Source organism: Bactrocera tryoni, chromosome 3 (genome assembly GCF_016617805.1).
Source record: "Bactrocera tryoni isolate S06 chromosome 3, CSIRO_BtryS06_freeze2, whole genome shotgun sequence".
Classification (NCBI taxonomy): Eukaryota; Metazoa; Arthropoda; class Insecta; order Diptera; family Tephritidae; genus Bactrocera; species Bactrocera tryoni.
Genome location: NC_052501.1, coordinates 36,316,558 through 36,336,809, shown reverse-complemented (window position 1 = coordinate 36,336,809; position 20,252 = coordinate 36,316,558). Strand labels below are relative to the sequence as shown.

Genomic DNA, 20,252 nt, shown 5'->3' with positions numbered 1-20,252 from the left:
AAAAGATGCGAATAGAAAGTTTCACTCAGTTTGATAAAGCTATTCAAAGATTTACAATTAGTCATAGGTTATAGTTGGTTTGCTTTCCGTCATTTCGGTTTTGGAATATGTGTATATATGCATATGTATGTGCAACACATATGCGTAAGTACCTATGTATATGTATATATACATATATATATATGTGTTATATATAAACAATACCTAGAAATTGTGTATTTACATGCATTTAGATTTATCTTGTATATATAATAAGTATGCATGTGTTGTTGTTGCAATTTCACTTCATTTCATACATTTTGACAAAATGGTAAACAATCGTACGCCGCTTTATACAAGATTTGCGGCACAAAAGCTTTCGTGTATGCAGAGAGAGCTTTCCTTGCTTGCTGACTGGCTACTGACTTTTTCGGTTTTATTCCGCAATTGCTTCATTTCCACAGCTCATTGTTGGTTTTGACCCAAATGGTAGGTAAATATGTTACTGTTATTGTTGTTGTTTGCACCACTCGCGCTGGCAAGCTCATTTGTCATGCTTGCTGTTGACATTTCACTGAAAGTAGCAGAAATCTTACTGTTATTACACAAATAATTGCAGCTGAGAAAGTCAAATCGCGGACGGATCCATGTACTGAATGCGATTTTCTTATTAACAATTTAATGATTAAATTTGCTTGAATTTTTTTCTATGTTAAATGTTGGTCTTAAGACACAAGGCTTGTTCAAAGGCTTTATGTTTATTAACTACAGAAAAATTCTCCCGAAAGCTATGTAGAGGTCCACAGCAGTTTATAGCTCTCAAAGTTGAGGCCACTGACTCCGAATTTCCTTATTATATATTATTTTAATAATTTCGACTCGTTGTTGGATCGTAAATATTTCCATAACGAAATGGCAAGCCTTACTAAAGAGTCAATGTCAAAAGAACGGGAAAAAAATGGCTTCATTTGCTGTCCCTATAGGTCCACTTTTGTATCGTCCCTATTAAAAATCCCATTATAAGATGATGTTTGTGGTTTCAGTCGGCCGAAATCCTTAAATATGTTATATGATATTTTCAAGCGCCGATTTCGATAAGTTTTTAAACATTTTCATGTATATCATAAGGTTTATTTAATGCTTTGGTTATATATTTGGAAGTACTAGGAACTTTCGGAGTTTAAAAAACTTTTGTCAAAGAGAGAATGTGAGGTTAGGTTGGTGCAATTGCAAGTTATTAGCATACTACTTACTTTCTTTCGACTTGGCAGACAATTTCCGGCTGTTCTTGATACTGCAAGCTTTGAAGGTATTCCGCCCTGCGTTGGTGCACCAGCTTCTCTTTTTCTGCTCGTTCTCTCTGCAGTCTAATCGTGAAAAAATTTTAAAAATAAATTTGTTAGTTTATAGTTAGCATGTATAAACTTTTTTTAGTTGTTTAGTCAATATATGTGTAATTAAAATATATTTGGTAGAAAAGCTTTCAGTTCCAAAACCTTACCAAGCTTGCTAAATTTCCATCCCAAATGCTTGCGTAGAATATTTTTTAAAAATATATTATTAACTTTTATGTTTTGTCGAGCTAAAGTTATTTGAATTGATACAATTTAGAGTTTTCCTTAAAATGAGTGAGTTGAAAACTCTCATAAAATAAGAAACAAGGAGAGAAAACAATGAAGTGACGCTTCGAAAGTACAAAAATAAATTATTTTTAACGTGTGAGATCCCTGACTACTGTTGGGTGTTATGTATAACGGCTGAATTTTGGCACTAGCGTTACTGAAACCCAAAAATTAAGAAATAACTTTTTCTATATACTTAGTTACATTTCGAAATATTGTACACATTCTGAATATAGATTTCTCAAAAGATATTATTTTTCGAGTCAACATATTCTGAATTTTTGAAGTTTCTTGCAAATTTTTCATAAATCGCTGCAATATTATTCTAAACAATTTTCGTAAAAGGAATATGGTATGGCAAACTGAGCAAAAATTTATGTTTATGAAGAAACAAATAAAGGCCTATAATATATTGACAACAATTTGAATTGAGGTTAGGCGTACACAACGGACAGTTTCGAGCATAAACAAGAACTGAAGTTGGTCAGCACATAGACTACATGTTTCTAGCCACAAATCAGAATATTCTAGATTGAATAAATACAGAATAGACCATAGTAAATGTTAGAAAGAAAAGTGGACTTCTGCCTTCGGTTTTTGCTGTTGAAAATGACAAACGGAAGCAAGAATCATTCATGACTAAGTGTGATTGAGTCTCTCTCCAAAAAACGAAATACAAAATTGCCAATACAAGAATATCCTCAAACTTAAAATTGAACAAGTATGTAACTCGAACTTCCCTTTCCGGTGTTGGATCGATCAGGGTAATTGTTTGGAACACGGTTGATGGTTCTCAATATAAAAAGTGTTATTTATTTATTTATTTTATTTTTATTTTTTTGAGATGCGGATTTTGAATTTAGGGATTATCTTTTGGGAATTTCACGCTTAACCCAAGCTGAGTGAAGGAAATTTGAGTATGACGTCCGACCAACGTCCAATCGAAAGGCAAAATATAGCTTTTATTAAATATGAGGTCCGACCAACGTCCAATCGAAAGACACAAAAATAGCCTATACTGACATTTTTAATTAAATTTTTTTCAAATGCGGAGTTTTTTCTTTTGTATATCTTTAGATAATGCAAAAATTCTATACAGGTTATTTCGAAAATTCCAAATTTTCCAAAATTTTTCAGTGGAATATAGTAGAAATGCTGGAGAACAACAAAAAGTATGAAAACAAGATCTTAAAATATATGAGAGCGTCTAAACGAATAACTAAACGAAATAAATCCCAAAGGCTCGTATAATGAAGCAGAGTGACTTTTTTTGTAAAAATTTTAAATGAGATGAGTTCAAGCAAAGTGAACTGATAATATTTATAAGGAAATATTTGAAATTAATGAATTACTGCAGACAATATTCGGAGAGTGACACTTACTTAATTCGTGATTGTCTCATGAACTGTTGAATTTTTCTGGCAGCTTGATTTTGGGTTGATTGTGAGTAAGTACGTCTACAAATTAAAGAAAAACGAATATTAAGTAAACATGTGCACAAACAAATTTCCAATATAACTCACTTCAATGGGCCGGATGGGCTCGTCTCCTTTGGTGTGCTCGGCTGGGAACTGAAGTCGAGTTGTTTCTGCTGCTGCTGATCGTTTCGGAAATGATCGTAGAAGCTCGATAGACACTGCGATGTCGGACTGCTCTGACTGTCGACAACTGACAACTCAATGCCAATTGACATGGATGACGATTGTGATTTCTTGAAGCGCTTATTGCGGCAATACGAACGATATCCATGCTGTATGACAAGAGCAGCGTTTGTCATCTGCCGGTAATAGGCGTACTGTTTGTAGCGACGATAATAGTTCTGTATGACAATGGCGGCAGTGCGTTCCTTGTTTTGCTCCTCCAGCTTCTGGCGGCCCTTATATGAGCGATAAGCTTTCTGTATGCATTTGGCAGCCTCGTACAATTCGCGTTGCTCCGTATCTAATTGAATGAAAAGGGTTGATTGAGACTTATATTTTGCATTTGGTATTGCAATAACACACCTGTTAATGTTAGCTTCGAGAAGTCGGCCTCAAAGGGATACTGGCTGCTGCTAGAAGCATGTAAGAATTCAGTCAACTGTTTAGTTGAGGGTGGTGGACTTGGTGAGCTAACAGAGGGATCGGCACCCAGTATGGAGTAACTGGCTGGCGATTGCAATGGACCTGAACTGGCCGGGCTTAGACTGGAACATGGTGTGCTAACATCATGATAACGGTAGCTGTGATCATTGAAGTCGAAGCTCTCATAGTGTGCATTAGGCAGTGAATCGAGTGGATCCATAAACCCATTATTCAGACTCGGCGAATCAGAGTTGAGCGGTTCCGTTAGTGGGCTGCCCAGCACCATCATCTCATCGGCTTCATTCTGTGCGGAGTACATTGAAAACACAAGTATACATTAAATGTGAAAAATCTGCTGACTGCAGGCGGCACTACCTTAATACGCTCCGGCATGGCAGCAATAATGTGCTCGGCTAGGGTGAGCACTTTGGCATCAGAATCCCCTGTAAAACGTAACAAATGGCACAAGTTAGCGTATTATATCACCATATGGGTTAGTGGACACCAAAGACGTTTAATGTGAACAAACACTACAGCTGGCAGTAAATGATTGCGCGCAAATACACCTGTATACGATCTTCGGAAGCACTTCGCTCGAAGTGCCATCGACTTAATATCCCGATCTTATACACGGCGCTTGCACTTGAAAGTTTAGTAATACACCGACACAAGCAATTAAAACACTTAGGAGAGCTTATTCTTACACATACGTACAGTATCCGACAAAATTATAAATACCCCAACGCATTTTTTATCATTACTTGAAATTTTCCTCCAAAACTTCAACAATTAAGAATTGGACATTCTATTAGTATAAATAATAACGGTATGCTATTTACCGTCAACTTTGTTTCGCTCGCAAAATGAAGAGTTTTGATGATTAAAGACCGAAACAATCAAGTAAATGAAGAAAGACCCGATTGCTTCAGCCCGATTACTACAACAGATCAATGTTTATGTGCGAACAATTCAGCGTAGAATCCGAGAAGATGGTTATTCTAACCAGTACAAGGTCAAAGAGCGTTTCATCAAATGCCACCAAGTTTTTGGGAAAAGTTTGGTGTGATGAGAACAAATTTAAATTTGCTGAAAAAGCGAAATGGTTTGGCGAAGGAGGCAGAAGAGCCACGACTTTATACACCAAACGTGGTTGTTGGCTTGTGAAAGAATATTTCGATCAAAAATCGATAGAGCTGCTACCGGCTAAATTCTATTGAAAATGTATGACAATATTTGGATAATAAGCTTGACCGATCTTCTTGTCGTTCTAATAAAGGAGAGAAAACATGCCACAGGCTTTTAAACCACACTAAACAGTTGTTTTTTCTAAATGAAATGGCAGCTCTTGAATCTCTTCAGGTTGCTCTTCTCTATTTTCCATTAAATTTGAAGTTTCTTTGTTTTTTCTTAAAAAAAAAAGTAGAGAACCTCGAAATGTATCACTCTTTATAGAAGGGTTTGCAAATTTTTGTCGTTGCTATATATTTATTTTCCTCAGATGATGCCGTATTTTGCAAATAAAAGTCCAAATGTAAATTTTTTATTTTTATAAGAAAAATAGAAAAAACAAACGGAGCAATAAATTCTTTTTCTGGAGAGATATATGTAATTATTTTGGGCTTTACATTCGAAGTGTATACATAGTTTCGTCGGATACTGTAAATATACATAAATGACTTTTACCCATATGCCAACTAATTCATCAACTACAGCAACACATACATTTCAATTTGACAGATTACTCATGCAAAGACTTAGAAATGAAATCAACCCTGCGAGTTGTGTTTCTAAAATAATTAAATGAATGAATGACAACAACAAAGAAATAAATAATAATAATGATAACCAAAATAAGGCAATAGAAAACCTGTGCGTGTTTACTATTTACAAAACCAAATACTTCTGCCCGCACAAGGATTTAGTATTCCGAATAAAAACAGAAAAAGAAAATGCACTAAGAACTTAGCCACTTTTATACGAGAATTCAAGAATTATTCGTCCTTGTTTTGATATATTTTATGTACAAACACCAATTGTTTACGCTAAACCAAATTACTTGCGGTTAATACATAAATATTTACACCAGTTTACTTGTTAATAACGTTTGTAGCTCTTCTGGCTCGTTTACTCAGTTTGGCCAACAATACATACAACAACAATAAATAACGTTAACAGCATTCAGTACACATCTTCAGTGCCAAGTACACTTTAACAATAACGGTTTTAAGTTTAACGCTATTTAAGCACTGTTATATTTTTGTAAGTGTGTATGTGTGTGTGTGTGTGTATGGACTGGAGAGATGTACTTGGTACTGTGTCGTACAGAGAGTGAATTATACATATGCATGTAGTGGTGGTAGTAGTAGTACAAAGAGAGCATAGAGCGCGCACACAAACTGACCTACAATGGCATCGTTCTCATTACTTATAGTCACATCGTTTACATCATCATTATTGATCGTTGATGTATCATCGTGATCTTTGTCGGGTAAGGGACTTGAATCGCCAGTTGATACCTCGCCTGATTCACATACACATACAGGGTACATACATATAATATTGGAAAAAAATATATTGGTTTCAAATAAAATTTCATTTATACAATTGTAATAGAGAGAGAATTTTCAAAATAAAATTAAAAAAAAATTAAATATTAAAAAACGCAAAAATAATTTTACAGAACAAACCGTTAAATTGTGTATATAACAATAAAAATGTATAAAGAAATAATACCGTTACACTTACACAATGCAAAGTCCATTTTGCGCGATGGCGAGAGTAAGGAGTTCGTTGTATTTGTTGCGACAAGTGTGTCAAGCGTTGACTCCACGGCCAATTTGAAATTGTCATGCGTTTCGAAACTGTAAAGGAGAATAAGCAAGTGCAAATAATATTTTAAATGTTTTATCATTGTACATATTTAGTATATATCGGGGTTGGTCGAGATGTTGATAAATAGTATTAACTAACTCTCGGCTTGTTTGCAGAAGTTGATCGGTTCTCTATTAGTTCAAAACTAATATTTAGAAACTAGCTCAAGCACCTCATTTAGACCTCATTCAATTCCCAAGACAGCCGGTTCTACGTTACCGGAATGGACCTACTTACTTGCTCATACAATTTATCATAAGTGAATTAAGCTGAGAAACTATCGGACGAATGTCTAAAAGGTATTTGGTAAATATAATATATACGCTTTTATACCAACAGACAGTAAATATTTCACCGAAAATACCTAAAGACTACTGATCCATTCTGTCTCGACTGTCGTGGGTCTATGGAAGCCGAACGGGACCGAAATTTTTATCCGGCCAAGAACTGTCAACACGCCAGAGCTCTGCCGCCACAACAACAACAACAAAGACTTACTTTTTAAAAAAATCTGGTATTTTGACCAAAGAATTTTTTATTCAAAGATAGAGTTTTTCGATTTTAAGTCGAAATAAGGTGTCTTCTTTAATATTAAAAAATACAATGTTTCTAACATAAGAAAATAAGTTTATACCAAATTTCATAAAGACGTTTTTTTAGGAGATAAAAAAAACCCCAAAACCTTGGATATTTGAATTTTTCAAATAAATTTTGAGTTTGTAGACCTTTTTATTGCCTGCAACTTTGCATTATAAATTATTCCAATAATATTGCCGGCAACCGAGATAAATCATTTTCAACCATTTAAAATTCAAACACGCCACTCTCTACTTTAGTTTTTGTGTTTTTATCTTTCCTTTCCAAAGGAGTCTGAGCGACTTTAAAAAAGCGCTAATCCACATATTTTTTAAACTTCTTCAATGACTTTGAAAGTTATTCGAATATATTCTATGAATATGCGTTCATCAAACGCTCACACATAACTGCTTACCTTTGCAAACGTGTTATGTCCTTAAAGGATTTACCGGGCTTCGTACGAATATCCATATTTATTCCACTATCGACCGAGGATCGCTTGGAAAACCGACTAGCGTTCGGTGGACTTTGATTACTACGAATGAGATGCAAAGAGATTCAAGTTCGTTCGAAATTGTATTTACTAGGCAAATACTCACCTTGCCACCGCTACGGGACGCAAGAACACTCCATCATGACTACGTTGCATATCTAAAGCATCTAATGTATTGAAAACGTGTTCGTTGTCTTTGACGTCATAAATTTGTTCGTTGGTGTTCTGTGATTTTGAATGTACATCAGTCAGCTGTTCAGTAAAAGCACCGTTATGAGCAAAAAAACGAACTGTTTCACCATACTACTTACCAAATATTTATTTAGACTCAAGGATATGTTGCCAAATGTATTCTTCTTACTTTGCTTTAAGCGGTCCTCTTCCAGACGATAAATTTCCGACAAGAGCGCCTTATAGCTGAAAGACAAAACGAACATTTTGTAAGCAAGGGAAATATCTATACAAGTGGGCTCATCTATTAGAAGTTGATTGTGGTCTCTAAAACTAAGACTTTCTGGAGAATCAGTGCACCATTTAAAAAGAAAAAGTCAAAAACAGAGAATTCCATCGAAAAAAAAGTTGGGGGAGAGTAAATCATTTCGAATAAACATTACTGATTGTAATTGCAGCAAAATAAGATACAAAATCTAGAGTTATGAGAGAAAAAATAATACAGTTACAAAATTGTGGTACAAACCCTTTGAAGTTAGCGATATCAAGAGGTGTTTGTTGAGCATTATCCTTGATTTTCAAGGCATTATGATTCCACTTAAACAATATAATGGTCATTTCAACGTGATTGCGTGCACAAGCCCAAGCCTGAAGAGAGGTACGTTTGTTAAAAGTGACAGAAAAATATATATTACAACTTTCACTTACCATCGGTGTATAACCGTAGACATCACGACTCATTGCATCAATCTCAGTCTCGAGTATGATATTTGGATTCTCCGCGCGCCAATTGAGCAAGGCGCAAGCCAGCTTCGAATAGCCGAGCGCTGCTGTTAAGTGCAGCAGCGTCATACCTTTGAAGCCGCCACTCCAGTTGCTGCCATTCTGCAACCAAGTGCGTTTCATGAGCTCTTGGCAATAACTCACTAGTTGATCTTCGAAGTTCTTGTGGAGTAAAAGTGTCTGCTGCTCGAACTATAACAAGAAAGCAAAAAATAAAGTAGTAAACTAATGATACATATTTAAAATAAGAATTATCGTATTGTGGAGTTACTTACCAGCGTCGCCGATGCTTCCGATTTCACCTGCATCTTTTCGTCTATCAATGCCAATCGATTGAGTAGCGTAAACTTGTACAGACAATCATTGGTGTACGCATCGTAGGGCGCTTCTTGGTACAGTGTGGTCTTGTACTCGAATAATACCGTGTCAGAGATTATATAGTTGTTACAAGACACCTGCAGGGTAGCAAAACCGGCCTCGTGCGGTGGGCAATAGCAACGCAAGACGCCCTCCTGTATCAGTTGCGTCGGCACCGGCAGTGCATCGAAGAGTAGCGTGTACGTGGCGTTCGCAGTCCATGGTCCGGCCACCAGAACCTTGACGCCACCTTCCGTGTATGCCCATTCCGGACTGAAGTCGCAAATATTTAGCAGTTTTTTGTCACTCACCATGCCAGAAGAGCAGTGAGCTTGGCTGTTGTTTAGCTGCTCTAATGAACCGTGTATGTCGACATGTTGTTGATGTAGTTGTTGCTGCTGTTGCTGCACGGTATTTGATAGCGCTTCCTTATCATCCAAATCCAATTCAGGAAATTCGACGAGCATGTCGAACGCATCCAAATGGGCAAACACATCATCGGCGTCCTCATCGTCTCCTTCACAGCTAACGCCATGCACGAGAATCTCATCGTCACTTTGACCGGCGCAATTGCCGCCTAAAAAGTCGATGGAGCTCATCATATGCGGCTCGGCAGCGCCTGTGGTTGTTGTCAATTTCGAATTTGTTGCGCCGAAAGGCAAATTCGCTACGAGCGTACGTTGGATATCTTCCTGTGAGAGATCGAGTGTCTCGTTAAGGAAGCTCAATGAATCGTTGAAATCGTGCGTGGAATGTGAAGCTGATTGTCGTTGGTGGTGTGGTTGTTGCTGACCAACACCATTTCCGCCATTGCTGCTCAGCTCCAGTGATTCAAAGTCAATTGTATGGGATTGTTGTTGTTCGGTTTCACATGCTTCATGGGAATTCGGATTGGTTTGTTCGTGTTGTTGTTGTACATTGTTTACCTTGGCATCATCGTTGGAAGCACCAATATTTACACAACCATCGGTATTGCTGTTGCTGTTGTACTCTATTACTTGATTGTTGTCGTTACAATTGTTGTGGTTGTTGTTTTTGGAAGTATTTGAATTGTGTTTCATATCACTACCCGATGACGTCTGCACCGAAAAAAATTTAGTGTTTACTTAGCTGCTTGTTATAACTTACATAATGTAAGCAATTTTATATATACATATACATATATAGCTTATACACTGACCTACATATATGTATATTCGGCATAAGATTTGTTAGAAATACCAAAGTCATTATACAAAACCAGTCGGATGTTTGAAAATCCTGCTAATGGTTACATGGGGTTTGGTCAAGTTTTCGCCCAATTCTATCCATTTTAGGCACAATGATATACTTCATTCATATTCAATGAGATAAGTCACATATTGGCCGATATATCGGGCATAAAGTCACCACAAAGTTCGAAAATCTTTATATTAAATAGGTATATGAGGGCTCAAGGAAGTATTGAACCGATTCCACCCATTTTGGATACACAGAAAAGGATTCTTTCTGAATTTCCTTTGCATATCTCACACACTGACCGATATTTTCGATCAAAAGTCAACTAAAGATACGGGGGTCCACATATTCGGTTCGGTTTGAACAGTTTTGGTTGGATTTGGTTGGATTTGAAAACTTTTTTGTCATAAGATGGCAATCGTCCAATTTTTACCATAGCCCCTATAAAGCCTTGTCATACTATCCCGTCGGCAAATTTTTACGTTTCTGTCGCTTTTAGTAATTTTGAACAGTTTTTGTAATATTCGTGCTGGTCAAATTGTTGTAGCTTTAGTGGTTTAGGAGATTTGCACATTAAACATATTAGTGGGCGGGGCCACGCCCACTTTTTCAAATTTTATATCTACAGGTGCCCTTGCTACTGCGTTTCCCTGCGCCAAATTACAGTTTTATATCTTAATTTAGTCCTTAGTTATGGCACTTCATAGGTTTTTGGTTAATGGCGATTTTTGAGCGTGGCACTGGTGCGATTACGCCCATCTACGAACTCGAGCTTTTTTTTGTACTAAGAAACCTAGATACCAAGTTTCATATCTCAATTTTTACTCAAGTTATAGCTTGCACGGACGGACAGACAGACAGTCAACCGGATTTCAACTTTTCTCTTCATTCTGATCATTTAAATATATATAACCCTATATCTATCTGGATTAGTTTCAGGTGATACGTACAACCGTTAGGTGAACAAAACAATAATACTCTATAGCAACTGGTGGCAAGAGTATAAAATCGTAAACTTTTTGGGTAGAAGAGGGCGTGTGCAAAATTGCGATCGACATCTCGAAAACTGGATTGCGTCTAAACCCTGTTCAGTATAACAAATAAAGCCGATTTTCATCGCCAAAAAGCATTCTAATAACGCCCACCCCTTATAACTGGTGATCCAAGTATAAGTGCTTTTTTTCAATAGCTATTTTTTGGTATTTCATCGTGGAAAGACTTACTCCTGTATAACATTTATAAATCGTTCAACTCCGATTACGTAGGGAACGACTTGGCACATTTTACGTAGAAATCTTAAATTGAAAGCGTACAAAATACAGCTTGTGCAAGAACTAAAGTTGCTCGGCATTCCCAAGCGACATCGCATAGCTCTATGGGCTCTTGAAAAGTTATAAGAAGATCCAACGTTTTTGAGCCAAGTTTTGTTCATCGCTGAACGGGCCCATTTCAGGTTCAATGGGTATGTAATAAGCAAAATTGCCTCATTCGCGACGAAGTGCAACCTGAAGAGATTCCAGACTTTCCATTTCATCCAGAAATTACAGCGGTTTGTACACCGGTGGAATCATCGGTCCACATTTCTTCAAAAATTATGCAGACGAGAACGTAACCGTCAATGGCGACCGTTATCGGGCCATGATAACCGACTATTTGTTGCCTAAAATTGAAGCTCGTGATCACGGCGACATTTGGTTTCAACAAGAGCAATTAATTTTACGTTTTGGGTCGGTCGATTGGCCACCAAGATTGTTTGTTATCAATCACACCGTTAGACTGCAAGGATCTGTGAAGCCTAAACTTTATGTGGACAATCCCGCTTTGATTCAGGCCTTGGAGGAAAACAACACGCGTGTTATTTGCCAGTTACCAGTCGAAATGCTCGAACGAGTCATCAACTCAACGGATGCACCAGCTGAGACGTAGCCGCCGCTAACATTTGAATGATAATCTTAAAAATATATGTCAAAGATTGTACTTTCGAATGACTTCACTTATTCTATAGCCTTATTTGAACCCTTAAGGTTTGCGGTTTATATCTTTCCAAACAAGTCCTCGAGAAATGAGGTTGGAGAAATCCATGCAACAAGAAGCCCCAATCGAAACAGCAAAGACAAATTGTTAGCCACTTTTACTGCAGTTGGTCTGACGTTTACTAACGACCTAGCCAAACGATTTTATGTATTTACTGAAGCGACCCAAAAATATTTAGATTAATCTATTTAAAAAACGTACCACGTTCCAACGAAAGTCGAATCTACATTAGAAACATTAACTCATGTTTATATAACATGTGCATATTCCTCATCGTCAACATCTTTTCCCTAAATTCTTTATAAGATTTAGAGTAGTATTTAAAAAAAATGTGCACATGAAACCAACTTCCAAAAGGTGTGTGTTTATTTATTCATATACGATTCGGGCTGCTCTCATTTCTATGGATGAATTCAAAACAATATGTTAAATGTCTGATTGTCTAACTGTACTCCGACTTCCCGGATACTAAGTGTAGGAACTTAAACAAAATCACAATCGAATAGATTAGCTTACCTCCGTTGCATCGTCATCCTCTGCAGGCGAATTGAATTTGTCCAGTTCACTGGCATTTTCGCCAATTAAATTTTCATCAACTCTTGTGGTCTCGGCAGCCAATGTGTCGCCAATGGTCGCATGTTTATTATGACCCACATTATCATTCATAATCGACTGAGACGAGGGTGAGGTTGTTGCCAATGTACCAGCTCCCACCATATTCGCCGAAGAAGTTGAGTTTTGCTGTTGTTGTTGTTGTTGATGTTGCTGCAAGGGATCACTATTGCTGCTTAAACCTATCGTGGTTGGACTCACTGGTGTCGACGGCTGATGCTCTGGCGACATACACATCGGCTCCACTGTCGACAAGGAGGACGACGACGGCGATGATGTCGATGAAAATGTCGTCGAGGAAATATTCAGAGTCGTTGTATTTGCTGATTGTTGTTCTTGCTGTGATTGTTGTGACTGCTGCTGCTGTTGCTGTTGTTGGTGTGTGTGCATTTGAGATTGCGAATGTGCATGTGGGTGGTGCATTTGCTGATGTTTTTGTTGTTGTTGTTGCTGTTGTGGTGATTGCGAGGAAGAATTGGAGACGGAGGACATATTTATGTCATTCGTTGTTTGCTTCTGCTGCTGTTGCTGTTGCTGCAGCCGATTGTAAAAATCTTGCTGTTGTTGTTGCTGTTGTTGTGTGGAAGAAGTAGACGAAGTGTGTGCATCAGTTTGTTTCTGCTGCTGCTGATGCTTATTGAAGCTGTAATTGCTATTGTTATTTATTACATTTTGCTGTTGTTGTTGTTGTTGCTGTTGTTGCTGGTGAGGTGTCAACACTAATTGACTACAATTGCCACCACCACCAACACTCCCAAAGCTGCCACTGCGGTTAAGGGTGCCATGGGCATTTAACGGCGCGTGGTTGGGGTTTCCAATTAGTTCATCCTCATGCAGGCCCATCACGCGCCCCTCCTGCTGCTCGATGATGGCCGCAGCGGCTGCAGCCCCCGAGGTAGCTGTTATTGTTGTTTTTGCAATTCGTAAGCGATGATTTACATGTGAATTATTATTATTACTGCCATTGTTGACATTATTACTGCTGCTGCCGCTGCTGTTGTTGTGGCTGTGGCTGTGGTTGGTGCCGTTATTACCTACAAATCGTTGCAAATTTAATTGATTGTTATGATTGCTGTTGGAAATTGTTGATGAGTTTTGATTGAAATTTGATTGCTGATGCTGTTGTTGTTGTTGTTGATGATGCAGTTGCTGTTGTTGTTGTTGTTGTTGCTGTAAGAGCATATTGTTTCGCGCAGTCAGCTGTCGATAGTGTTGCTGCTGTTGCTGTTGTTGTTGTTGTTGATGATAGGAAGCCTGTTGTTGTTCGTTGTGTTGTGGTGGAATGATTTGGAATTTAATCGCCGACTCCTGCGGCAAAGTCTGTTGTTGCATATGATGGCTGCCCGAATACTGATGATGTAGTTGTTCGCTGCCATCGCGTAGCCGCCGCTCCGACCAACGCGAGTAAAGCTATCATGAAATTAGAATAAATAAAACATAAACAATAAAATTATAATTTTCAAACCCTATGACCCACCTTTTGACCAACTACAACATTCGGCGTACCGCTCGCCCCCGGACCATAGCCATCGCCAATGCTAAGACGCTTCTCGCTAACCGATTTCAATAGCGTAGGCCGCCGCATTACCGGATGCGAGCAAGTTTTGCCGTCGGCGCACGACGCATCCCCACAACCACAGTCCAGCTGCTTGACCAAGGCCGCCTGCCGTGAAAGACGTTGCTTCTCCATCAACTGGCACACCAATGATTCGACGGTCTCGGCAGTCTTTGGAACAAATTTATTTATTTTTTCTTAGCAAAATAAGACAAAACTCGCATTTGTATGAAGGATGGCACTCACCGATATTTCTATGTCGTTGCCGGAATCAGAGTCATCATCCGAAGTAACCGTGGATACTAAACGGAAAATACAAATTAGAAATATATGTAACGTTTGTGGACTGCATTATGAAAAGCATCTTAGGGTCCTTAAAATGTTTTTATTATACTGTTGTCAAGGATTCGGCTTGTAATTTGCTAATCAGCCGGGCGAATGGAAGACGATTCAGAACAATTACGCAATTTACAGCGTATGTAAAGGGAGACTCCCTTAGTTTTACAATTATATTTTACTTCCCTTCAGCGAAAATTATACTCCATTAATTGGGGGCAGAGAAACGGAATGGCTGTTAGCATTTATTTATATATAAGGAATGAAGTCAGCCAGTGACTGGGGCCATGTGTAGAAGTTCACGCATGTGAGGAAAGTTCTCTGAGCGCCATTCACTTGGGAATGGACAAAAACGATTCTTTTACTTATAGCTCAAGCAGTCTCGACTTCCGGTTTTAGACCAAGTATCCTCTGGGTTGCCGAAAAACATCCGTTTGAAGGCGAGCAAAAGTGAGAAGGCGAATCAAGCCTCCCTAGGGTTGTGCTAGGCTTGGGACTCGCCACGTAATAAACACCCTCAATGAAAAGGACACAACAGAACGAAGGTTTCAACACTGAAGCATACTCTTGAAAAACCCCCAGAGGTGATTTAGTGACTGATGCGCAGACCATACTTAAATTATAGAGCGAACACTTCTCCGCTGAATTTCAATCATCATCACACCTGGAGATGAGGAACCCGATTCCCCAATCGATTACGATGGAGCAGACGCTCCATCGAATAGCAATTACCCGTCTGAAGAACAAAGCGGAGGGGATGATCTTTTATTCAGGGAATATCGGTGAGATTCGATAAGGAGCATGCATCACCTTTTTTGTAGAATATGGCCGGACGAAAGCATGGCCGACGACTGAAATTTAAGTGTGCTCTGCCCAATCCACAAAAAGGAAGACCCCACAATCTGCGTCAACTGCTGTGGAATAAGCCATATAACGGTTCTAACGACGGTGTTAAATATTAAAGCCCACCGTGAAAAACTTATTGGACATCATCAGTGTGGCTCCGTCAGGATCGGGAAGGACCTCTGCCAAACGAGGTTTCAGACAAGGCGACTCCCTATCGGGTGACTTCTTCAATCTACCGCTGTATAAAATAATTCGAGCAAGACGAAATATCTCCTGTCATGAAACAAAAAGTCGTCGCTCGGCCGACTAGGCTCCCGCGACTTCGAAGTCGTTAATAATTGCGTCTATCTTTAAACCAGGATTAACAGCAACAACAACGTCGAAATCTAATGGATAATAACTATTCCCAACAAGTGCTATTTCGGACTGAGTAGGCAAATGAGGAGTAAGGTCCTTTCTCGACGAACTGCTACATGTTCCAGAGGTATGGACAATGACAACATCAGATGAGTCGGCTTTGCGAGGTTCTGCGGTAGATTTATGGTCCTTTCCGCATTGGCAGCGACGTATACCACAGTCGATGGAACGATGAGCTGTACGAGATATACGACGATATTGACTTAGTTCAGCGAATTAAGAGACAGCGGCTCCACTGGCTAGGTCATGTCGTCCGAATGGATGAAAACCACTTTACGAGGTTCTGCAGTAGATTTATGGTCCTTTGCGCATTGGCAACGACGGTATACGTCGATGCAACGATGAGCTGTACGAGATATACGACGATATTGACTTAGTTCAGCGAATTAAGAGACAGCGGCTCCACTGGCTAGGTCATGTCTTTCCAATGGATGAAAACATTTCAGCTCGGCGAGTATTCGACGCAATTCCCGCCGGGGGAAGCAGAGGAAGACGATGACCTCGACTCGGAGAAACCAGGTGGAGACGGACCTGGCTGCACTTGATATCTCGAATTTGCGCCAAACGGCGAAGAGGGAGAACGATTGGCGCGCTGTTGTAAACTCGGCTACAACCGCGTAAGCGGTATCTACGCCAATGAAGAAGAAGTCAGCCGGACGTTTCAAAATCCTGAATATCAGTTATATTTAGCTAAGGAAAGTTTACGTCCAATTTCAACCATTTTATGCACAAAGACATTTCACTAAGCTAATTAGCACAAAAGGTGCACAAAACCCTTAAACTCTATAGCAACATTGAGCAAGAGTATTAAAATTCGTTCCGTAATACTTGAACGACCCCAAAGCTAAAAGTAAAAAAAAGTGATAATAATAATGGTCAGCCCTAGATATTGTATAGTATACTCGTATGACTAGCATATCTTGTTGTATGATGTTTTATTTTGCATTTATGTTCAAACATTCTCAGTTGAATAATTTTCCAAAAATACTCTATAAAATATATTTTTGATAAATATTTTCTTCGTGGTTTTTTTTCATTATGATATATGAAAATTATTAAACTAGTATTTCAAATTGTAATAATTTTGTCTAATAGTTAAAAATAGTTTTCAGATCTTCAAAGACCCCCAAGACATCTAACTCAGGGGACAACTTTAAACAGAGTTTCTCAAAATCACAACTTAGGGATATTCCGTTTTCTAGAAGGTACAAAATATCGGTATGAACATGGCTAGTAGACCGGCAACTATGCACCACTTGTCTCACCAAATGCTAAAAAATAGCGCTATTAATAAAAAAAAAACAATATTTTCGTGACTTGAGTGACTTGAGTATTATTACGAGTATACAGTAGAGAGAAGTATTATTCGACGATTTGCATTAATTTTGAGTAGGAATTGGTTTTTAGTATAAAGATGAATAATTTGTTAACTTACACATAGGTTTAAGTTGACTGACAAGCTCATCCTTCGTCCACTCTTTCTTATCGCCCCACAGTGTTATGCTCGGAGCAATGACAGCCATTTTATTATCATCTGGATATGGAACGTTCAGGTAGTGTACCAAAACTATATCTGGATTCTGATAAAATAACATAAAACAATAATAAAGAGGGTTTAATCAACATCACAAAAGATTAATGTGCCACTTTTTGGTTACGGAAATACAACAAAGAATAGTAACTGAGGAATAGAGATCTGCTTACTTGTAACAACCAGTAGCACCTGCGATGAAAAGTCGGAAGAATTGCGGAATGAACATAGCAGCCATAAATACACTGTAAAAAAGCAAAACAATATTTTTATTATTTCCATACTACTACTTACATATATAAAAGTTCAGAAATATCATATTTTTATCTCATAGATGCGAAGAATCAATAAGCCAGCTTGTCTAAGAAAAACACCAACATAAAAATGCACTAAAATCTCGCTGCAAAATTGGTGAAAACAAATTCATTTAATTAGAATATGAAAAAATAGCAAAAGAAGCGGGAGAGCAGGGGTAGTGTGAGTGAAATTGAATTAGTTTTGACTTAAGGAAAAGTCACGCTGTGAGCAAGCAAAAACTGTTATAATAAAAATAGGTATAGTAGGCAAATTTCGGTAAAATAAAAAACACTAATAAAAATGAGTAAGAGCTTCGCCGCCTAATGTCAAAGTTCAACCCTTCTTTCGTATGTGAAATATTTTTCATTTTGTCCCACACCACGCGCGAGCGCTTGTACTTGCCGCGTTCACTGGCTTGCCCAGAAGATAAATAGGAGTTTTTGCACTGGATGCCGCCCGCTGATGACTGACGGCTGATGCCGCCAAACGAGACGGCGTAAAATACGCGAAGTTCCCACCGCCGCTCTCGCCAACCATTAAGAGCAGCAAAACAATTGCTTATCGCTTCCCAATGCTGGCGAAGTGCCGGCGTTTACTTATGAGACACTGGGCTTGGGGCAGAGCCAATGTCTTGGCGCTTCCGTCTTCAAACAAATCATAAATCTTGATACTGCTTCGCGTACACGAGTGTTAGAAGGCGAGCAGGGTGAAGAGAGAGGGAGAAAATCGCTTGGCAATGCAATGTGCAATGGCATGTAGAAGCAGAAGGGGAAAAAAACTACGGCAGAAAAAAAGCAGAAATCACAAACAAAGGCATTTAAAATTGAAACAACAAAACTCACGCCAATCGGCAGAGCAGTAAAACAAAGACAATAACTAGAAGAAATTGGCGTGAAATTATAAGAAATTTCTTTTATTCTTCCGTAGCCCAAGATCCACCAACAACACGGACGCGATCCCACTCCAGCCAGTGCCAGGGTCGTGAGCGTGAGTTCGCTGATGGCTCGACAAGTTTATACACTTCAGACTTGTAAATACACTTAACCCTTAACTTATTGCATTAGCAGCTTATCCCATCCTAGAAGGCCCCTGCCAAAAGGACTTCACGAAATTGGCGAAAAAAAGTGGCAAAAGTAAATACAAATAGCCACGAGCAGTTTGTGTAAAAAGGGCGTCAGTAATGCAAAAAATGCCAAACAGTCACTCCATGCATGTTTCCGGCGGGAAATCATAACTCATGGATACACCGGCTAACCGGCTAACCAACCCTTGGGGCGAGGACACAACGTATGCTGCACATGTGCCGTCGCCACCAGTACGAACGAGCATTGAAAAAAATCTAAAGAAAATGAAAAAGAAGCAAATGATAAAAGAGCAGTTAGTTTTTCTTAAATACTCCTCTTGTGTAGCTGGCTTTGTTTTCATTATCTTGTAAATTAATTTCAGGGCAGCGTCTGACTAACGACGACGCCATTCTTAAGTGGCCAACAAATGGCCAACACCGTCAGCAAACCGGCGCGGCGAGTGTGTAGAAAAAAATCGAAGAAAAAAATGGCCGAGGTTATCAAAAAAGCTGTCAAGCAGGAAGGAAACCAAACAAGCAAGCGCAGGGAATTGGCTCTAATTGCCTAATTGCACAGCAAGTGTTGTCCGGCTCGCCGAATAAACAAACAAAAAAAAAACGCTAATGCTAAGTACAACAACAAAGCTTACGCGGAAATTAGCGTCAACAAAGTGTGAACCTTTTACGGCTACTTAAAGCTTGATGTACTTCTATAAATAACAAAAGCTCTGTTACCTCTGTTCCTTGCACTTTCAGCTTCATGTGATCCTCGCGCGTGGTCTTGCCGTCCTTGCGTTTCTTCCAGCAGTAGCCATCACGACGATAGCGAACCTTCTTGCGGGAGTACAACAGCAGCGAACCGCTCTTCGGTCTGTAAATAGATGAAGCGGGTTAATAAAGTGAAAACTTTTGAAACATATATACATTTTTACATAATACCTACATGCCTAATTCTAATTTTGCCCAGAATTTACTAAAGAAACTGGGACGAAAAATGTTTAACTCTACAATATAGTTAAGAGGGAGTTACAGAACCCAAAAGTGTAGACAATGGAAGCTCATGGACTTTTTGTGGATTAAAGTAGAAAAGAAGAGTTGAAAGCAACCTTTCCAATGAGGTTTAATACCTCGGAGAGAGTTCGATGATTTAGGAACATTTAAGGAAATTTTGTATGAATATGATACAAATGTGTAGTATCTCATCAAGATCCTTGATGATCCTTACGGTTTGAAATGTGGAATAACTTGTTCCTCTTCAGTACTTCGCTACAGAGTAAAGGAACGAGATACTTTACTCGGACCGAAGTCGTTAAAACTGTTGCAAGCTATGTTGAACTCCTACTACTTAGACCTGTATTTATAAAATAAGAATCTCTAGCATTTCCGAATTTGTAGAGAAAGCTCTCATGTAGGTAGGTAGAATGGATG

General features: G+C 38.7%; 1 protein-coding gene across 1 annotated transcript in view; it reads right to left on the bottom strand.

Moving 5' to 3' along the window:
* Positions 1 to 444: 444 nt before the first annotated feature.
* LOC120770386 overlaps positions 445 to 20,252 on the bottom strand; it is a 77,601-nt gene continuing 57,793 nt past the window's right edge. The window contains exons 4-23 of the mRNA XM_040097807.1: positions 19,560 to 19,695; positions 17,638 to 17,709; positions 17,369 to 17,513; positions 14,581 to 14,636; positions 14,257 to 14,505; positions 12,684 to 14,189; positions 8,834 to 9,994; positions 8,484 to 8,750; positions 8,302 to 8,423; positions 7,916 to 8,021; positions 7,711 to 7,856; positions 7,527 to 7,646; positions 6,410 to 6,525; positions 6,066 to 6,185; positions 4,040 to 4,107; positions 3,605 to 3,968; positions 3,125 to 3,542; positions 2,984 to 3,058; positions 1,233 to 1,346; positions 445 to 553 (exon numbers count right to left, since the gene is read on the bottom strand). Of these exons, the coding sequence (XP_039953741.1) occupies positions 445 to 553; positions 1,233 to 1,346; positions 2,984 to 3,058; positions 3,125 to 3,542; positions 3,605 to 3,968; positions 4,040 to 4,107; positions 6,066 to 6,185; positions 6,410 to 6,525; positions 7,527 to 7,646; positions 7,711 to 7,856; positions 7,916 to 8,021; positions 8,302 to 8,423; positions 8,484 to 8,750; positions 8,834 to 9,994; positions 12,684 to 14,189; positions 14,257 to 14,505; positions 14,581 to 14,636; positions 17,369 to 17,513; positions 17,638 to 17,709; positions 19,560 to 19,695 (5,470 nt within the window). The remainder of the gene's footprint in view (positions 554 to 1,232; positions 1,347 to 2,983; positions 3,059 to 3,124; positions 3,543 to 3,604; positions 3,969 to 4,039; positions 4,108 to 6,065; positions 6,186 to 6,409; positions 6,526 to 7,526; positions 7,647 to 7,710; positions 7,857 to 7,915; positions 8,022 to 8,301; positions 8,424 to 8,483; positions 8,751 to 8,833; positions 9,995 to 12,683; positions 14,190 to 14,256; positions 14,506 to 14,580; positions 14,637 to 17,368; positions 17,514 to 17,637; positions 17,710 to 19,559; positions 19,696 to 20,252) is intronic.